Source organism: Periplaneta americana, chromosome 11, assembly GCF_040183065.1.
Source record: "Periplaneta americana isolate PAMFEO1 chromosome 11, P.americana_PAMFEO1_priV1, whole genome shotgun sequence".
NCBI classification, from domain to species: Eukaryota; Metazoa; Arthropoda; class Insecta; order Blattodea; family Blattidae; genus Periplaneta; species Periplaneta americana.
Window position 1 is genome coordinate 80957094 of NC_091127.1, and position 22710 is coordinate 80979803.

At 35.5% G+C, this 22710-nt stretch overlaps 1 protein-coding gene across 3 annotated transcripts in view; it reads right to left on the minus strand.

Annotated features, from left to right (window-relative positions):
* Elp1 (elongator complex protein 1) overlaps positions 1 to 22710 on the minus strand; it is an 89287-nt gene that overhangs the window by 30434 nt on the left and 36143 nt on the right. For all 3 annotated transcript variants that reach the window (XM_069839676.1, XM_069839677.1, XM_069839675.1), the window contains exons 5-11: positions 22169 to 22509; positions 17082 to 17226; positions 16307 to 16509; positions 9328 to 9521; positions 4089 to 4226; positions 654 to 756; positions 435 to 571 (exon numbers count right to left, since the gene is read on the minus strand). In XM_069839676.1, coding sequence (XP_069695777.1) covers positions 435 to 571; positions 654 to 756; positions 4089 to 4226; positions 9328 to 9521; positions 16307 to 16509; positions 17082 to 17226; positions 22169 to 22509 — 1261 coding nt within the window. The remainder of the gene's footprint in view (positions 1 to 434; positions 572 to 653; positions 757 to 4088; positions 4227 to 9327; positions 9522 to 16306; positions 16510 to 17081; positions 17227 to 22168; positions 22510 to 22710) is intronic.

Sequence of the window (22710 nt, forward strand, 5' to 3'; positions counted from 1 at the left end):
ATAGGCATTAAAGTTAAAACTTGTATATCCTTCTCAGAAAATCGAAAATTAAAAATGGATACAATCTGAGTATAGCCATATATGACACAACCTTTTAAAGAGGGAAAACCAAATAATCTGTTGGAAAAATAAAAAATAAATGAAAATTTTCAGCCAAAATTCAATTGCATTCCTCCTTTATACGAAATGTACTGTTTTTTGTTAATCATACTTCTACAAATCACATCTTAGAATGAATATGTAATATGTTCTCTTCCATCCTGTATAATGAGAAAATATGTGTCAATATTCATTTTAATTCACAAATCAGGGTTTCAAAATTGAGATAATTTTTTTAAAAAACTAATTGTGTATGTGTTGGCTAATATGCACGTAATATCTAAACTGTAAAGAGTTCTTTTAATAACTCTAATGCAACTAATAGCAATTCAAACCTTTAGTGTTGTTAGCAGTGGTAATGACTTCATGCAGTGCTCGAATCAATGCAAATTCTTCATATGGACTTCCTTCTTTAAGACTCAGCATCTTTCGTTCTTGTTTTCGTCGATTTTTGCTGGATCTACTGCTCCGCCTAGACACAATACCACAAAATACATAAACACAGTCTGCTGAAAATAGATATGTTTAATTTTTTAATAGTTTCGCGTAGTTACCCTGATGTTCGGGATCCCATAGTGACTGAATTAAATGTAGAACCCACAGTGCTACTTGTATCTGAATATATGTCACATTCTTCTGGAGTACAATCATCTTTTTCTGAAAAACAAGAGAAATGCATAGTCTTAGCTTTAATTCAACATTTACTTGTGTCATAACTAAGTTATCTTTGTACCATCATCTGGGTTGCAATGGATAGATTTAGCATATTTTCTAAAATTTTTCATGAGGTATTGAAGTTGGAAAAATGGTGAAGACTTCTTGGGACAACCAAGACTCTTCATGGGTTGTAGTGATGATGATTGAAGTTCTTGGTTATAGAATATGGTATACTGCAGGGGAGGGGGAAGTATTTTAGGAGTGTAGTGTCTATAGTACCTAATGTTTTAACTAACCAGGCAATTAAAAAAATTAAAAATAAAAGTGTTCAATGTCACCCCATGTAGTGGCGTAAATTCGGACACTCGTAATTTACATAGAATAAATGTCCAAAATTGTTCCACTGTAGGACAAAATCAAACAGCAAAAGTGATTTTTTAATTAACAGATACCTCTATTTAGTGAATTTATTGAATAAAAGAAAACGTATATATTTTGATGAAATTTTCAATTTCTTTTACAAAACATTTTCTTTAAAAATAAATCTTCTCTTGTGTGGCTTAAGAACTTCGGCAATCTTGTCTTTTGGAACTGTATCTTCATCAACAACAGTAAAAACAAATACAGCCTCACTATTACATTTCTAATGCTTTGCCCCTACATCTCTCACAACTCCAACAAACTTTCTTGGTAGTAGTTTTCTTCCTTACTTGTAGTCATAATTCACAACTACAAATGCTTCATTTCCAATACACCATCCCTTGGCTATTCTTAAAGTGCAGGTAGGTCTTCATTTATAATATCTTCTTCCTCCTGCTCTGAAGCATTTATTTCAGCTTCTTGTTGTCCTTCAGTTTCCCTTTCCCCTACATCTTGACCCAATACAGACTTTCTAGAAGAGATGTTTATTCTTCTTTGTTGTTGAACTCTAACACTGCTAGTTGTTGCATATCTAACATGTTTTAGCAAGTCTTCAAAACCTACTGAACCAAGAATAATATCTTTATTCTAGTTTCATGATTGGAAAGCTTACTCAATACATATTCTGGACCAAAGAGGATTAACCCAGATGCCTCGAAGGCTCATTTTTCCGTAGATTTGCAGATATACAGGGTGTATCAAAAGGTCAAGTCAAGCCTTAAGGAGGTGATTAAGGACAATTATGGTATCAACTAGACAGTGCTCCAGCACATTTCAGACTTCTAGTACGCCAATGGTTACATCACCATTTTCGAGGTAGATGGATTGGAAGGGGTGATCCCATTGCCTGGCCAGCCCGGTTCCCAGACCTAACACCATTGGACTTCTTTCTCTGGGGCTGCATGAAGAAGAAAGTGTACTAAACGGAGATAGCAAGCAGAGAAGAGCTTGTTGCAAAGATTAACATGGCTGCAATGGAGATACACCAGCACAGATTGGATAATGTGCAGTAAGAGATCAGATGGCGTGCTGAAGTGTGTGTTCGTGTGAAAGGGGAACATTTTGTGCATCTGCGATAGACAACTAGCCTACCTTCTCTCAAGCAGACAGGTTCATTAGGTGTGGAATCAAATGGAGATAGATAAGGTACGTGATATTCATGTAACTCGGAAATGGGGATAAATATTGAAAAAGTGTATTAGGATTTTTTGTTGCAAATAAGGTCCTGAATCACCTCCTTAAGGATTGACCTGACTTTTTGATACACCCTGTATTCTTCATGATCTACTTTAGCAGTGATGGAAAAGAATCTTTGGACAATGTGCCCTGTGTGTACTTCTTGCAATTGCATAAAACCTCGAGTTCCAGGATGAATTTGCTAACCTTATTTTCCATAAAATTATTGGTCTTGGCACTTGAAAGAGTTCTGAAGCTTTGTCATAAGAAAGCTTTCCTGCCTTGACAGCTTTCATAGCAGCTTCTAGCTTCTTAGGATTATAATTCCTCGTACATTCTACTCCAAGCAGTCTCATCCGAGGTCACCCTACACTGATACCATCACACAAGTTAACATTGACTGAATATAAAACCAATAACCAATGCATAATATTGAGAATGAACTAAAGAGAAGTGTGATTTCTGCGTCATTCTATCTCAATAAAGTTCACGACAATGAAATAATTAAATTATCTGCGTAAAAACTGTTGTAAGTAACAAAAAAATTATTGATGTCACCTGATAACCAAACATTCATTGTGCTTTAATTTAATTAGGGATCTCTCTTGTTACAACATACAAAAACGTGCAGAAGACTTTCGTGATATTACTATAACTACTTAAATAAAAGCGGCTGCAAAAGGGTATCTGTCGGATACAGGGGGGGAGAGCCATTAGTCCTTCCCATTGAAGGCTTTAAGGACCCAACCTGGACAAATACCCAATGTCCCATCCCTACCTTCCCGTGGTGCAGCTGTTAGTAAGCATAATTTTACAAGCTGAACTAAAGGGAGGGGCTACTCATCAATTAGCACTGGTCAGCTTGATGAGTTAATGACTGAATTTGGTATAATTTTCCTCTATCCAATACCTAATTCCCTCTTTACCCTTTCCTATCCAGTCCTCTGACTGAACTCTTACTTTATTCGATCCCGACAGCATTAGAGCATTCAAGACCCAGGGGTTCTTTTCACTTTCCTTCCTCCTCTTTCTAATTTTCTGTTCCTAGTGCTGACCTGCTATGCCACTAAAATCGTCCTCCAGTGGCTTAAGGAGGGAAAGCTGGTGATCAACAAGATCTCCCAGCTAGGTCCAATGGACCCATCGACCAACAGCAGGTGTGGTCCTCCAGACATTCTGGGGGTTGTGTGTGAATGAAGTAGCCACCAAAACGTTAAAATATGGTGTTCACTTAAATCGGCTACAACTTGCCATTTAACCACTCCAATATGAAAATGAGTACCATTAAGGTAAAATTATCCGGAGGTAAAATAGTCCCCCAATTGGATCTCCGGGCAGGGACTACTTTAATGGTACAGAATCAACTAAACATCTTACAATGGAATGCTGGCGGTATAACCTGTGCTTCAGTGGCTGGTCATGATAATATCTTTGAAAAATATTGGAGTGCAAGAGGTCAAATGACTTTATTGTCAAACGCCTGGCATTAGAAAACAACAACAACTTAAATAAAAGCATATAAAATGTCAGAATTCGCCCAGCATCAGATATCAACCTAGATGATGATATCAGATACTATATGTGTATTCAACAAGAACATTAAAATTCACTAAAAGAAAGACGAAAAATAGGAAAGATTGGAGAATGCTGAGTTTGCAGTAAAAACATGTCCTTAGGCAGAACACTATGAATGAATTAATTAAAAATCAGATGATATGTTACTGTATTACATTTACCATCAAGACGTAGTTTTTCTTTTGACGTTCGTACAACATTTAGTCTTGTTTTATACGTATTAAATCGTTGACGAGTTGTGGAAATTTGAGAAGAAAGTTGTTCCAAGTGTTCAACTATTCCTGGTTTCACATGTGTCTCTGTAACATAAGAGTCAGATTAATGAAAGGATCTGTGAAACAATAAAAAATTAATTATTAACAGCTACCAGTAAAAACAGATGCTTTGTGTAACTTTTAATATCCAAGGTACCAATCCAATGGGGCCATCACAATTTTATCATCTCCACTTTTTACAAATCACACATACATTTAATCATGATCTCTTCTTCTCAGGTTCTTCTGGATCTCAAGTATCATTGGATTCATGGACCACAAATGACTCTTTTCCTTTAAAATTTGATTTTTAATATTATTCTCGGTACTCTTTCTTTCACCATTTGTTTTACATGTTCACATCATTTCTATCTGTTTCTCAATTTTTCTTATACCTATTCGATATTAATAACTACATTCTTATTAATTTGCAACTTGAAAATTTAATTTCTTCAGTGTCTACTTCTTTGCATGAAGACAAGATTCAAAAGTGTGTGTTAGGATGAATTTATTATAAGATTTGTACACTATAATTCTGTTATTTCATAGGTATATTCTTTTACACAAATTTAAATACACTGGCCGAAAAAATTGTGGATCATATTTTTTATTATATCTTTTTTTTTAACTTAAACTTTATTTTTTTACAGTGTCATAATAACTTTATTACAAAACAAAGTTAACATGTGTCCTATGCAAATTACTTCCAATATTGGAACCCCCTTTGCTTGCAATTTTTTAAGTTCTAAATTCCTGTCATTTTTGTAAATTCCATGGAATGAATTATATGGCATTACTGCATCTCAATACATGATTATGCCAATGAAACTTTTCATGCTGTGCACAGTTTCCCTGTTCTGGGTAATGATGACGGCCTCCATGAGCCACACTAATGATGGGCACATAATCCTGGATTATTCCCTGTACATCCACTCATCCAGATGCTGCCCACATTTTGTTTAGGGTGCCAGTAATGTGACATCAGATATTTTTGCCAAACATATGCCACAGATGTTCAAGGAACTGAAGTCTGAACTTTGTGCTGGCGCTGGCAGTATACAGAGTTCATATGAGAAAATATTCCATCAAGCAGCAAGCACTGTTATGCATGAAGAAACTTTGCAGACAAAGGGGCAAAAAAAATTGCATATTCTGAACAAACTCCAACCAGGCCTCACATATACCATAATGAAGCTACTGCCAAATGAAATGCACTCAGCAAAGTTGCAACGAGAATACCACTCCCCAGACTTATCCTTACTCTTTCTCTACAATCAGGTGACTAGAGACAAAATCTCGACTAATTCACGAGAAGTACCAATAATCGAATCCACAGTCCAATTACGGTACAATTGTATTAACTGGAATCGTGCTACTTGGTATCAGGAGTGGGCTAAGAAGATCCACAGACCAAATCTGGTACAATTGTACTAACTGGAATCGTGGTGTTTGGTATCAGGGAGTGGGGTATGGAGCAATGATCACTAATATATGCTATACAAGGCCTGTCTAAAAAGTATCCGACCTTTAGCCAGAAAAATTATTTCAAATACCTGACAGGGTTGGGACCCTACTCCCCTTCAAAGTAGGCCCCTTGTGCTTTCACACACTTAGCCCACCGATCCTTCCACTGCCGGAAACACCTCTGGAAGTCTTCTTTTGGAATGGTGTTCAGCTCCGTTGTCGCGTTCCGCATTATCTCTTCTCTACTCTTAAAACGGGATCCTTTCAGTGGTGTCTTCAATTTTGGAAACAACCAGAAGTCGCAAGGAGCCAGGTCTGAAGAGTAGGGAGGTTGGCGAATGGTTGTAATTACATGTTTGGCCAAGAAAGTGTGGATCAATTGGGATGAATGTGCGGGGGCGTTGTCGTGATGCAAGTGCCAGTTGTTCGCCGTCCACATGTCTGGTCTTTTGAGCCGAACTGCATCACGGAGTCGCCGGAGAACATCGTGATAGTACTCCTTTGTCATCGTTTGTCCTTCCGGTGCGTATTCGTGATGCACAATTCCACGGACATCAAAGAAAACAGTCAGCATCACCTTGATTTTGCTTTGCACCTGCCGCGCTTTTTTCGGCCTTGGAGACTCGGGATGCTTCCATTGCAACGACTGTCTTTTTGTTTCTGGGTCGTACCCGTACACCCATGACTCATCTCCAGTTATCACGGTGTTCAGAAACCCAGGATCAGTGTTGGCGGTGTCCAGAAGGTCCTGTGCAACGTCACGACGGAGATCTTTTTGTTCCGGGGACAACAACTTGGGCACGAAATTCGCAGCCACTCGGTTCATGTTCAAATCATCACGCAAAATTGCATGTGCAGAATCTTTACTCACTCCAACCTCTTCAGCAATCTCCCGCATGGTCAAACGATGATCTGCCATCACCAAATTTCGCACCCTCTCAACAACAGCTGCACTCCGAGCAGTTTGGGGCCTGCCACAACGCTGCTCACTCTCCGCTGATGTGCGGCCATCTTTGAATCGGTTGAACCACTCCTTAATTTGAGTTACACCCATCGCATCTTCCCCAAACACCTGCTGAATCTTATGAATTGTTTGACTTTGAGAATCACCAAGCTTTTGACAAAATTTGATGCAGTATCTTTGCTCAATTCATTCAGTCATCTTGCGAGAAAACTAAATCCGACGAACACTTAGAACAGCACCTTACTTGGCGACCACCAGCCAGTGACTGGCACAAGCGAATGCGGTGAAAAAATTCAAGCATGCGCATTACGGTTCCTCCTTCCACCGTGGCGCCGCCTTAGAATCACTACTTTGCGCGGGAAAATTTAAGGTCGGATACTTTTTAGACAGGCCTCGTATGCCTTGTCCATCTCAAACGTCTGAATTTAATGTTCCTAATTATGTTAGGTGATGAATACATTGCACGCAGTTTTACGTTGTGTAACTTACTCCATTCTCCTGTAACTTAATCTCTCTTAGCCCCAAATATTTTCCTAAGCATCTTATTCTCAAACACCCTTAGCCTCTGTTCCTCTCTCAAACTGAGAGTCCAAGTTTGCATGACTGAAGTAGAATTTTCATTAATTTTACACAAAGTTCCATGATACAATTCTTTGTATACTGTAATCATTTCTAAAATAAAATCCTACACAACTATTTTTAACAAAATAATCTGCCCTCAATGAGAGTGACCATAAAGATCCAGAATAAAAACACTACAGAATAATTTAGAAAGACAAAAAGATTAAATACATGATATATGTATTGAAAGATATTGATTTATAATGAGATTTTAAGTATATTGCATTCTAGTCAAATAACCAGTAGTACTATGGAGTAAGATCATTCAAAGGGAAGTTGTAAAATTAATTATTTCTGATGACATACTCTCAAGCATAAGACGTAAGACCTAGAACTAGTTACCCCTATTTCTTTAAGAAAGGGAAATCCATGCCTATCTGTGTAATTTGCTGTAATGATTTTTTTGAAAAGGAGACACTGAAAACTTGACTGAAATAGCAAAACAAAAAGTATAAATAATTCTGCAGATGAAGATTAACTTAAGCCAAGAAATGCTTATTGTTTTCATATAAACTGCACAATTTCAATTGTCAGTTTATTCTATATACAGTAGAATCCCTTGTATCCAGCAACTATAGGACAAAGCCAGTGCCGGATAACCAAATTTGCCGGTTAATTGAAAATATTTTATATATATTATATATTTAAATACGTAATTGATACACTTGTTCGGAAAAGGTGATATCTTGCAAGTACTGTTCCCAAACCTATCTAGATAACTTAACCAGCTATTTCAAAAAGGGGCTGGGGTCGTGAATTAACTGTTCTGCCATTTGTCGAGCAGGAAAGACATATTATTCACCTAATAGATATTTGTGCGCCCGAAAGAAGCACATCTCTAACAAAAATTGTCCACTTTAAAAATAGCGGCTTCCAGCGATCTACATGGGTGTTTCTTTGTTTAGTTTGTGCAGTGATTGTGTGAACATTGATAATACTGCAATCTAGTGGTGGTAGATTCAGGTGTCTCATTCAGAAATGTAGGTTGTTACATCAATTTGTAATTTACTTACTGACTTTTCCTCATATTTTTATTTTTCTTATTCAAAAGTGCCATTGTTTTGGAATTGCCAGATACGAGGGATTCTACTGTATATTATACATAAAAGGGCACGAAAAAAATTGTCAGATTTAACTTAATACTTGTTATATTTCATGTGCATGATTCCTAGGTAAATTGAAACTGAATATGAACAAAACCCATCCTAGTTTAGAAGAAATCACTGTATTCAAACAGATGGACAGACATCCCCGAAACTATAGTTTTCGGTAGGTATTAGGAATGCTGAAAACTTGTAGGATTTAATTTTTATTTACACATGTCTATTTTGTGTTTCTTTATTTTTTGCAGCATAACAATACTTTTCCTCCATACTTCATAATTTTGGAACCAAAGTGCATTTCATATAGATATGTAGATATTGCAGAGATAATTAATTGCTGCAATATGAATGAAGAATATCACGAACTATACAGTCACTACTTGCAAATTAAATAATTTGAAATTAAATAACGAACCAGTGTGCAGTGATATGATTCCTATGATGGTTATGAGATCAATCATAACGTTAGAGAACAATGTTATTGGGAGGGCAATTTTGGAAAAAAGGTTTTCGAATGTTGATACAATGTTGAAAATAGCCCTACCTTGTTAACAATTTTATCATAAATACAAGGTACAGAAAACCACCAACAGGGATTGTGAATAAACTCTTGAAATTAGTAAGTTTCAGTTTAATTAACAAGACATTTCTAATGTTAAAATAAACAGGTACAAAGGGCCCATTAAGGATGAGACTAAATTAACCTGCCTCTAGATTCAATTCATTGCCTCAATGATGATTTCAAAACACACTGTGTGCAAAGCTTTGAAAAAAATCGCACATAAACACAAAAATTAAATTCAATGAAGAACAAAGATGAATGAAAATATTAGTAATGACAATGGAGAGCACTTAAGTGACGTATTTTAACATTATTAAAAGTGATATGCGACAACAAACAAAGCTAAGGTTTTCTGGAATTGATAAATATGATTCTTCTAGCCACCTATGTGACTTACGGAGTCACATGACGAAATAATCAAATTATACTTACCTATCATGTCTGGCCGATCATGGCTATAACACGACCATATTACCTCATTCCACAGTCTACCCTTAACCAACACAGCTATACTTTCCTCCACTCTACCCAGATATTCACTCAGGATATGAGATGCCTCAATAAACTGATTTTTACACATTAATCTTGACACCAAATCCTGATATAATTCATGTAATTTATTTTCCCTGGAAAAGAATGGAGAAAAATTACATTATTTATTGCAGCATACTAACTATCTTCACAACTTTATAAATACAATGCTCATATACTCGATTTCCATTCATTTTATGTTTCAAGTGTTACCTCCAGATATGGTCTAGAAACTTCTTATACACTCTACTAGTTTGGCAGTGTTAATTCCATTTCTGAGGTGGGGGCTCCTGCAAGGCGAAATTCATTACTTCTGATGACAGGTGGGAATGATGAATTGTAGAGTTAACTTTGAAGAGGGCAAGAAATGGTCAATCATTTTTTCCCTGGATCCCTCTCATTTAAGGATAAAATTCTTTTGCTTGCTGTAATTTCGAAGAAAATTATGCTAAGGGTTTATACTGTCCTAAAAAATCTATTTCTCTCCAGCTGTATTAAACCCATAAGTGCTGCAACTGCTCAACCACTAAAAACAACTTGGAAAGAATCATCTTAACGATGTTATGATGTATTTAAATTATATGAATACAGTTTTACAGAATATAATATCTACAAAAGAAATACGCAATAAAAATTGATGTCATGAAATGACACTTTTTCAATGTACAGATATAGAATTAAAATTTGGAATGAGTCTTGATGAGAGTCCACTGTATGAAGGCAACAAATTTCACATAACTGTCCACAAGTAGCATACATACTGTACAGGAGCTCTTTTGCTGCACATACACAGTGTGCTGTAAGCAAAACTTATATAATAAGGGAGCTCCAAATTTTATTTCCATATCTGTACAATTTATGCATTTGGCAACAATTCAGTTCTTTATCATTTTGTGATATTTCTATTTAGTCTTTTCTTCTAGCCTACAAATATCTCACAAATAAAATCATGCATCTTATCCTAGTGATATAGTGTATTGTTTATCAAACTGTTAGCAACTGTCATCAATAGCTGATAACTACACATGTGAATTTATTGATCAGAAATAAATAATACATTTATATCTAGCTGGTAACTTAGGAGTAAAGAAATTTTTACATCACAATAGGGCTTTAAACAACTATTCTTTATGGCTAATTAATATTATATTGTATAAGAAGGAAAATAATTAGTACTAGGATAAGATAAAATGTTGTATATTACATGGGGCAAAAAATTCATTACATATTCGTGAGAAATTCTGATATGAACACATCATAAACATCTCACTCATAAATAATGGCCAATTTAAGTCACCTCTTTCTTGGATTAAATACAGGTGCCATTCCAAATCTGTGCAGTGAGAAAGTGTCATTTCATGACATCAATTTTTATTGCGTATTTCTTTTGTAGATATTACATTCTGTAAAATTGTATTCATATAATTTAAATACATTATAATATCATTAAGGCGGTTCTGTCCAAGTTGTTCTTAGTGGTTGAGCAGTTATAGTGCTTATGGGTTTAATACAGCTGGAGAGCAATAGATTTTTGAGGACAGTATAAACTCTTAGCATAATTTTCTTCGGAATTACAGGTGGCTTTCTTTACAATCATAAAAGTAAAAAAATGACTTAATTTATAAATTGTACAAAGTCCATGAATGTTGCTTCATGCTATAGTTTCTTCCAGTCATGAGCAAATCTTCATCCTTTTCCAGGGTCTCTTCTGATCCAGGAACATAACTTTATATAAAGAAGCCTGCTCTTCTGAAACAGTTCACAATAGCTGTTTCTTTGACCTGCTTCCAAACTTCAACAACAGAATGCAAGGCACCTAACACTGACTTTCAGTTGTTTTAATTTGTTGAGGTGTATTCTATAGGCAGATTTCTTATATTCTTAAAACAAGTCGGCTTCTGTGCTTTTACAATGACTAAAGACAGCAATTAATCCACCACTGTCAAATAATGCAGCAAACAATGATGAGAGGGCCTGGGTTCTAGTTGGGACAAGTTACCTGGTTAGGATCTTTCCCGTGGTTTCTCCCTCAACGAATTCAAGCAGAATTGCCAGTTAACTTTCGACACTGAACCTCAGACTATTACACCTTCATTAATTTCAATTTCATCTATACTGTTTCAATAATTGTAGGTCGACCAAGAATGCAGCAGATGTTGTTTTGTGACTTGCATACAGATGGCATCTATCTGAGGAAGCTGCAGAAGTTCTAGTGGGACTCTGTCGCACCTGGGTGATGTATAGTGAAATCGGCAGATGACACAAAATAGTGAATCATGATCAGGGTGTGAATTAAGATTTCTGATGAGGGGGGGGGGGATGGAATCCTAGAGATTACCATACATAAAATTATTATTATCCTCATTCGATACTGCTCAACTCTTGTTCGTACTGAGTTGCTTGTCTTGCATCTTGACCATAATAATAATTATATTCACGAGCAGGCTTAAAATAAGATGCGTAATTCCTAAGTTATTGATTATTGTCAGCTTCCTGGTGATGATAATACATCAATATTATTTTCTTTGCTTACTTTTACTGTATTTTATAAAGTGTACTAGTATTGAAACACATATTCTGTGAGGGGGAGGACAGAAGTTATCCCTGGCAGGGATCGATCGATCGATCGATCAATCAATCAATCAATCAATCAATCTTCTTAATGTATCCAGCTGTTTGCTGATAACATAAAGTCCACTGCAATTTATTCAGTTTTTTTTTTTTTTTTTAACGAGAAATGAGGGGTATTTTGATCGGTGTTCATTATAGATGCCTGTTGCTAGTAGCTAGAGTTGGGGTGTAGTCAATATATACTGCAGGACTGTGTCTTCTGCAACTGGTACTGATGATTTTAATTTACTTTTTTTGTGATTTATGGATGGACAGTATAGAAGAATGTGTTCCAGATCTTCATCATGATGATTATTACACCACAGACAAGTAGGATTATCAGAAATGTGAAATCGGCGTAAGTATAATTGTGTGACAATGTGACCTGTTCTGGCTCTTGTTAAAAATATTTGGACATGTCTGGGCAAGTTTTTGTACATTTCCAGGTCATTTGGTTTCTTTTGTACAGACTGTAGAATTTGTTCTTTGTCAGAAGAGAGCCAATTGTTGATCCATATAAAATGAGACTTAGGCACTGGATAGAGATATCACTTGAAGAGGTATTGATTGCAAATATGTTGCCTGTTTTGCAATATTATCAACTTTCTCATTTCGAGGTATACCACAATGACTAGGTATCCATTGAAATGTTATTTCCTTTTGGAGTTTTTTTAGTTTACTTAGTTGTTTCTGAATTGGAATAATTATTATATGTGCATATACATTTGGTACATATTTAATTATATTAAATATAGCCCCCTTGGAGTCGGTAAGTATGCAAGTAGATTTTTCAGAAATTTGAGTAACACACTGCAGAGCAGCATCAATAGTTAGCAATTCAGTGTCAAGACAGGAGGAGGATGAATATGGTATGAAGTAACTTTCTTGATATTTTAGAATATAAACCCTGCTCTTGATGTCCCATTATTAGGATTTAGAGCTCCATCTGTATAAATTTGAAGATGATCCTTATATGTGCTGCAGAGTAGTTCCATGGCATCTAACTTAAGAATGTATGGAGGATCATTTTTGGAATGATTTCCTGGAATTTGTATGCTATGTTCTGGAATCACCCATTTCCATGGAGGAATTTCGTTCACAACTGGAGTTTGCTAATGAGTGTGTCTGTGATATAGATTGGTATATCTTCTTTGTTTATTTTATAGAAATTACACAGGATATTATCTGACAGTTTGAAGAACATTTGAGATCTGAATGAGGCTTGCCATTTTTTATATATTTTTAGATCCTTTTGTAATACATAGTGTCTGATTGGTTGAAAATTACATTCAATTTCTAGGGCAACAGTTGATATGGTAGGGATGTAGGACAGATCCCTGGCAGGGATGTTAACATGAATTTATGAGGGGGGGATAACTTTCCAACAGGGGGGAAATCCTCCCCATACCCCTGTTAATTCACACCCTGATCATGATACCTACAGTAATGCAATCTTCAGGTCAATACAGGATGCAGTAGGCTGTAGTAAAATGATTTACAAACAGATGACATCCATCTTAGGAGGCTGCAGAACTTTTAGCGGTGCTCTTGGTTGATCATGCGGACTCAGTCAAACCAGGGTGTTGCATGGCTGAATCGATAAATGACACTAAACAGTGAATCACAATACCTAACAATAATACGATCTTCAGGTCAATAGAGGATGCAGTGGGATGCAGTAATGTGATTTGCAATGGCATCTACCTAAGTAGGTTGCAGAATATTCAGGGGACTGAAGGAGCATTCTTGGTTGACCACGTGGAGTCTTTTTTTTTTTTTTTGAATTGGGTTATTTTACGATGCTTTATCAACATCTAGGTTATTTAGCGTCTGAATGAAATGAAGATGATAATGCTGGTGAAATGAGTCCGGGTCCAGCACCGAAAGTTACCCAGCATTTGCTCGTATTGGGTTGAGGGAAAATCCAGGTAACTTTCCCCGACCAGGATTCGAATCCGGGCCACCTGGTTTCGTGGCCAGACGCGCTGACCGTTACTCCACAGGTGTGGACACGTGGAGTCTGTTCAACCTGGGTGTTGCATAGCTGAATCAACAGATGGCACCAAACGATGACTCATGAATCATGATACAGAAATGTAATCCTGCAGATTTCAATAAGGTCAGTTTAACACAATAAGCCTCAAGCTGTGGTGCAAGCCTTCAGGACGTCCTCCATAAGAAAGAAAGAGAGAGAGAGAGAGAAAAGCTGTAATTTCTTACTTTCATCAGTATTTGTTATTAAGAGTCTCTGTTTATTCACTCTGCTCCCATGGCAATCCTCACACTTAAGGCATATTTGACAGTAGTTGAAAATGTCCTTTGGAGCATATCCAGCCAAGTGTGTCCACAACTGTGATTGTTTCCAGTCCTCTGTAGTCTCCACATTCTTACTCTCACCACACACAGTTTTGTATACAACACTGTGTTTTCGGTCACACATTAGATGCAGTAAGTCTTCAATTACTAATCTCACTCCAATTTGCACTGCTTTCTCACATAGAATAGAATAGACTGGCACACTTGTTGATCTTATGCTTATAAACTATTCGTTCAGTACCTCTTCCAGCTCTTGTTATTTCGAATTGTTGAAGTACTTCTCCTTCTTTGCACTTCGATTATTTACGATTTTTTACAATCACATTCAAAGTTGAGATTGGCAAGTTATGTTCTTTTTTGCAGCTTGTCTTGTAATGATAGAGAATTTCTTTCTTTCTTTCTGTCATCATTATACTGTCTACTTTATGTCTTTCAGCACTAAATGTCATACATTTGCAAAACACCATATAAAACAAGCGATAGAAATATATCGTACAAACGCTAAAACTCTAGACTGCTAACCACAAAACATCACAAACATATCAGATCCAGAAGTCGCAATTAGTCTATTCTGCTACATACTATCAGAACAAGAATTCTGAAAAAAATGATTAACATAATACACAGTTGGAACAAGTAATCGAAACAATCCATTATTGTTGAACTTTCAAATTACAATGTGTAATCAATTTCTCGTCATGAAGCCGTAATGGCTGTCGGTCATGTAAAAGGTGGGAAATCAAATTTTCTATTGGTAGTTTTCGCGAGAATTAAATACACAAAGAATATAGGAAAATAGTCAGGACTGAAAAATATGTTCTTTATCATGGGAAAACATAAATTTCGGATTCAATGTATGCCAAATAGGTACATTATGCAAACATTTTTTTGGTAAAACTAACATTTGTATGATATCTTTGAAAAGCTGAATGTGTTGAATCTCTCTCTGCAGGGTAGCAGCACGCACATTTTGAAACTACTCAAGAAGATTTCAGTTTTAAGAACAAATTTACAACTATAAAAAAATAAAAATGAATGAAGACTGTGGCGAAGACTGTTTATCCCCATTGCAGCAGTTTGTGATCACAAATGAAGATGGTTTGTCGCAAAATATGATCTGTTCTTAAAGAACATCTATCACAGTTTAACAACTGGTTTGAAAAATACTTTCAAGAAGATAATATCAACAAGTTCGCATGGATTCAAGACCCATTCAGTCCTAAAGCTACATTTGAATTTACTTCTGTAAAAGAAAATAATCTTATTGGAGTGTCTTGTAACAATACATTCAAGACAAAATTTGGCAGCATGGAAGTGAATTTCGGATATCAGTAAAAGATGAATATCTGTTAGTAAGTGATAGAGCTCAGTGAATCTTAATTTCCGTTGTGAAGCTGAGTTTTTGGCAGTCACGAAAATCAATGTGGAACAGGAAATGAGGATGATTGTGTTCAGTCTTATTCAAGATTTGAGATGATGTGTAATGATCAAAAGGCTCACCCATCCCACTAATTACTATTTATTTAGTCAATGATCTGACTGATCAAAATATGTACTCATTTAATATTTTTACATAAATTATTTGTGAATTTGAAACATGTGTTTAATTTACTTTTTAAACTTAAGCAAACTCATCTACGCATTGTAACTGTTACAAAGGTCTATGCACTGACTTCGGGTGCTTCCTGATACACTAAGGGTGCTGTGAACTGAAAAAGTTTGGAAACTACTCACAAACAGCAATAATAGAAACAAGCTTTCCTTCTATCAAAACACAAAACTTGGACAACCTATAGCACAATGTCAGCTTTAGAAATTTTAGAATATTGGTATAATAGTTTACATCTGATAATCTGTTAACTTTTTAAAGTGTCATCAATTTTCGTAAGATCTTAAAACATACTACGTGCTTTAAAGTTAATAACATATCACATGAACAAATTAAGAACCTTACTTGTACTGAAGTTTTTTTGCTGCTAATAATGCCTCCCTCCAATCGCCAGCCAGCTGATATGCTGAAAGTGCTTTGTGAAATTTCTGTGCTCTTATATACATAACACCAGCCTCATAATACTGTCTGTTTTGCAGCAGATAATCTGCAAAAGCATCTGCTATATCAAGATACTGTGAACTTCCTCCAGGAAAAAGATCAAGGGCCTGAAAATTAAGAGGTCATGTAAATGTCATTAATAAAAAAGATAAGATTATTTCAAGAAAGTCAAATGTGCATTTTTATAAATAATTTATCACTCTATTTGCACAATAATAACAGATGTCATAGCAACCGGTTTTATCATTCACTACATCGACAATATCTCCAACTATGATCACCAGTTGTCTCATATCACATGATTATGAGCATGACTCATTCTCAGCAATGTTGCCACTACTTTATTTACAATCCATGTATAAACTACTGGAATTTTGAAAAGACTTCATAGTGAGGAGAGTTCATTTCATCTTAAGTATGAGAAATGTACAAAAGAAGTTTTACAATGTAATTTTTGCATATACTGCAGAAGTGTTAGAGGCAGTATGGATTATGTATATAAATATGAACCTGGGCATAAATATTGAGTTAAAAATAACAAAAGGAACTGCAAATAAAATGCTAATTAAATTACTATTGAAAAATTAAATAATTTAAACCAGACTTTTTCTAATACAAACCTGCTTTCAATCTGAAATCAACTTTTCAGATTCTTTGTTAACAATGTATTTATATTTACCTGAGCATAAAGCTTCTTGGATTTTATAAGATCAAGACACTCCTTAAATTGTTCTTCTCCTGGACATTGCGCAATGTGACCAAGTGCCAATTCATATCTTTTCAAATGCTTGTCTATGATAAAACGGCAATAGCTAGGTTCCATCCTAAAAAAATAAAAAAATATATAACAATATTTTGGCAAATGAATCCACATTATGTATTCTGATGAACGACTATATATCTTCGTGTGAAAATATCTGATTAAAATTATTACTAAATATTATGCACTCTCTGTAATAACAGGTATTTATGCAGGACATCACTTCCTTCAATGTGTGCAACATAGTGAAGAAAACTCTATACAATGTGAAGCAATACTGTTTGCCAGCCACGAGATCTCCTTCGCCTGAGTAGTGTAGTGAGGAGAGATCATTCCACTAAAAGGTGCATTATGTTGTTGTTAAATAATGCCGAGTTCTTGGCAATAAAGCCATTAACTCTCTTGCTCACATAGTGGGTTTATAGGAAAGAGAAGGTGGATTATAGCATTGCAAAAAACAAGCCTATCCATTATATTCAACTGAAAAACCAGCAAGTAGTAACACGTGCATCCTTATTTATTTCTGTCGTGTCAAGTGCTACAAACATTTGTTTTCTGACTGAATAGTCGTTTAGTATGACATCACACCTCACCCCTACTTCCGTTCAGAGGAGATCTCCTGACTGGTGGACTTACAGGTTTAATGGCATAAAATAACATACGACCACGTCAAAATAGTAAATTCAGTCCAGTGTTATGAAATGTTTGGTGCTCTTTCACATTAACAACACTTTCTGTACGAAACTGACGTTTTCTTAGTTTTTTCCTTCCCCGCTCCTCTATATTCACTCTTTGTTTGCCCTCTCTATCTGTCTGTTGTTCCCTCCTCCATTTTTCTTCTCAAATTAAACTAAAGAAGAGAGTACTCTTCTTACTCAATAAGCAAGTTACAAAAACATTTTCTCTTGGATTAACCAAACTATCAAAATATACTAGAGATTATATAATGAAATATATCCCGAGCCAGAAATGAAGAAGACCTACACAGACGAATTATCAAATTTGAGAAAACTTCGGCTATTACAAACATTGGGGGGGAAAAAAAAAAAAAAAAAAAAAAAAAAAAAAAAAAAAAAAAAAAAAAAAAAAAAACTTTTAACGAAAATATATGAAGTATGAGGATCTGACTAATCTTTTGAGCAGGTCTGTCAATTTTAGCACAGCAATTCTCATTTACTCCAAGACCATAACATAAGCAATCTTAGCCAATAGCATGCTGTAGAATCTATCAATTATTAGAACTATGAAAATTACACACATTTTAGAAAAAATAGTTTTAAAAAGTTCGGTGTTACGAAGTTAACACTTACTTCGTCATTTATATATGCTTTACACGTTTTGCAACAGTTTACTTCACTTTCTCCAGGCCCTTCTCCCCTCCCCCGCCTCTGAATCTACAAGACACTGAAGTTGAGCAAAAGGGGAAAGGGGTCTTGTGTGCATGATAAACTTGTCAGCTGTTACTCCTCCATGTGGTCTGGCAGGTATCGGGTTCAAAACACACAAAGGGCAATATTTTTGGGCGAGAAAATCTATAGTATGACTTCCTCTGGGAGAGAAGTAAAACTGTACGTCTCATGTTGCTTATTGAACACCATGTAAGAGATCCTAATACATTAATTGAATGTGTAAGCGAAAATTACAATGGTGACCTTTCAATTGGACATGTATTGTTCCTAGCATCGAGTCTAAAGGGTTGACCACAAATGACTGTACCCTATGTATCTCTGAATCTAAAGGATCTGTGTGAGCATCATTATCACTGCACATTTGGATACATCTTCAAGTCCTCTGTGACATTTTACACTACATCATTGTTGCAAAGGGGGCTCTCACAGCAACTCATAGTTATTAGTTTAATTGAAATTTGATATCCAGTATGACATTATCATTAATTTTGCACAATACCTACCATATAAAATATATTAATGTACTGTAATAATTATTTCTAGCATTATTGTGTTTATGAAAATCTTTTAAAGTTAGCTGCGATAATAAAAAAATAAAAGTAATTTTACAAGTAATGCATTTCACCTCATGTACTACTCGTGGGTAAATGATGGCTAAAGGAAAAACCAAGCTTAAGCACAGACAGAAAACAGAATCAACACACTAATACACAATATGACAGCAAAATAAGTCAGTACTTGAAAGCAATGCTTATAATAGGGAATAAAAAGCAGCAAATAGTAAGACAATATAGGTCATAGGCGGAGTTATGGGGGGATATGAGGGGGGGCACTGCCCCCCAAACATGTCTCAACTTTTTTTTTTTATTAATGTTAGAAAATATTGAATTCAAAATATCTTATTTGCTTTTGTTTATGATTATGTTTCTGTGCTTAAATTGACGAATTAATGTCTTCAGACCGAGTGTCTAGACTATAATATTTATTTTAAATTTTTGAATGTATAAGAATTTCTACACCTCATTTGAGGATTGGAAGCATTGTAATTTTTCTTTTGTAACAGCCTGTACTCATGTGTTAGAAGTCTGCAGGTGCTCAGGCTGCCACTTGGAGAAATAAGAATAACATACTGCACAACAATGCAGAAAAAAGAAAAGTGATCCCGGTATAATGTATAAATTTAAAGACGAGATTAAATAAAATAATTAGATTTAAATTTCATATTATATCTTCAGAAAAGCTTAATACAAAAAAGTTTCTGTTAGCACTGTTACGTAGTTACATGTTTCTGTATGAGAGAGAAAAAGAGAGGGATTATTTTAAATTATGCCCTATTATAATTTGTAATACTAGCTCTACAGTTCAAACCCTATACAATTCGGTCCGAAACATCGTGGATATGGATGTAACACTGTAAGAAAATACTCTCCCCCGAAAATATCTTTATTAAATGATCATATTCTGATATACTGTACTGTACTACAGTCAAGCTATAATGAGGGGGTAGGAGGTAAATGATGTCCCCCATAACCCCGTTATATGGGGATTCTATGGTTTTGCTTTGCCCCCCCAAGGAAACGGTCCTCTCTCTGCCTATGAATTAGACATTAAAGGTAATCTTCCACATGTATGATGGAAAGAAACAAAGGTAAGATTAAGAATTCATACAAAACACACCATGCATATTGTACCAATATACTGAATCATAGTAAATATGGGAATATGTAAAGATTATAGCTACTTCTTTAACACTAAAATATAGAGATAAAAGCAGAATACAGACTTAAGTTACACTCAGAATCAAGAAGAAAGATTATGTGAAAGTGAAGTACAGTCACTGGAAAACCAGACGTTTTCTTTTGTCTCTTAAAACAAAAATCAACAAATTTTTTGTAACATACAGTATATTGAAAACAATAAGTACGTTTACTGGGTACTTCCATGGTGATGTTACAAACTTTCAGGGTTGATGGAGAAGACCAAAAGCATCAATTTCAGATAAGGAACGCAGGTCCAGAAATGTCTCAGTCAAAAGTTATAAGCCAAAACAGTTGTTTGTAGGCTGCAGGAATTATAACAGCAGAAGGGTAAGTAACCTCGACAATATGTAGGCGTACATAACAAAGAGTTAGGGAAAGTAAACTCCACTAATGCACTATAGATGGCGTGATTTGTATTTCATTATGGTTGGTCCTGAAGTATGAGTGTTCAGAACTTTATAATGCAGTCTGTTTTCACACGTTGAAGATAGCACTTCATCAGTCTGAGTGAAATGGAATATAGTATGGCTACAGAACTTGAAGATAAGGTCTATGTTTATGGACAAGCAAATGGAAACAGAAGGGAAGCAGAAAGATTGCTATCGGGCCACGTGTCCATGTAGGCGACAACCAGTTCATACCATGTTTCCAAAACTTTTCCAACTGTTACAGGAAACGAGGCAATTTTCACCACAATTCCATGACCAAGGAGGAAGTCGAACTGCACGGTTTCCTGACTTTGAAGAAGCAGTGACTGACTGCTATCAAGTAAGATTTGCAGTGAACATATGGGCAGGAATACTCAATAATTATGTAATAAGCCCAAATCTTCTTTCACTCCCTCAACTGCAGCAGTGTACACACACATACTACCTGAGTTACTGGAACATGTCCCCACCTTAATGCTCGTCAATGCATGTGGGTTCAACATGATGAGCCCCAGCTCATTTTGCATATGGTGATTGTGAATACCTCAATCAGATGTTCACTGAAAAGTGGATAGGAAGAGGAGGTCTATTTCTTGGCCATCTCATTCACCTTATCTGACTCCACTTAATTTTTTTCTTGTGGGGTCTTATAAAAGGTCTTGCCTATGAGATACCTGTAGAGAATGAAGAAGACCTCCCGGCAAGAATTCTAGCTGTCTGTGATATCATTAGAATAAGTCCAGAGGTACTAGATTAGATGCAACACATTATTGCAACACTGTCATCTGCATCAAAGCTAGAGGACGCCAATTTGAACTGTTGTAAATATAGTCTTTGTAGCCTCAAGGTAATGTAATTATTAAACAAACAAAGATCTTTAATTTTTCTTATTTCACTTTAATAGGCATCACAAAATGGTTCTGGTTTATGACTTTCAGCTGAAGCGTTTCTAGATCCGGGTTCCTTATCTCAAATTGATTCTTTTGCCCTTTTCCACTATTCTTGAAAATTTGTAACATCACCATGGAAGACTCTGTATAGAAAAGAAATCCAGTGCATTACACAATATACATAGACAGGGATATATGAAAGTGAACTAAGATAACAATTTTTGCATGATATATTTTAAAACATAGTCTATACACCTTACAAAGAGCCAGAAAAAAATGCTGTAAACTAAAGGAAAAGACAATAAACAGAAAAACCGAAAGGTTTGAAAAAATTATGTAAGAGGCAGGAAAATGTAAACTGCAGAATTCAACTGTGTATTACAATAATTCACAAAATACATTTCCTTATATAATTATAATATATTATGCAAAATTGTTAATACCTAAAATAAAATTCGACATTCAATAAAAGAAAATACCGAGAATAAAATGGTAACAATTATCACTATAAATTCTGACCTGCGTAGCTCGTTGAGAAATGGCAGATATTCTTTAGGATCTTTGTTAGATTTAGCAGTGACCAGAGTCACTAACTCAAAATCATACAGCCCTAAAGCAATGTCATATAGTCGATTAACATCCACCAGATACAGAAGATATTTCAGTGCTTCATCTGATGACACAGTAAGGCGACCATTTTTTCTTTCAGCTTCTTTCACTGCTTGTACTCTACGCAGTGCATCTTCTAGATCCTTATCTGACTGTTTCTGAATGTGGCTGGTTAGGATGGGCAGTAAATATCGATTTTCATCTTGCTGGCATAACATAGCTTCTCTCATGCCATCACATATCACTTTAACCTACAAAAATAAAATTGGAACCTGAAGAAACTTTTTCCAAACTAATTTCCCAAAGAACAAAACAAAGTGTTCTTCAATATAAATCAAATTCTTTGATTCATGCAGTGACACCTAACCATATCCGCATAATGTATTCTTTCTCTCTCATTAACCCATTAATGCCCAGCGTATGATTAAAAATACGTGGTGAGAAATATTTTT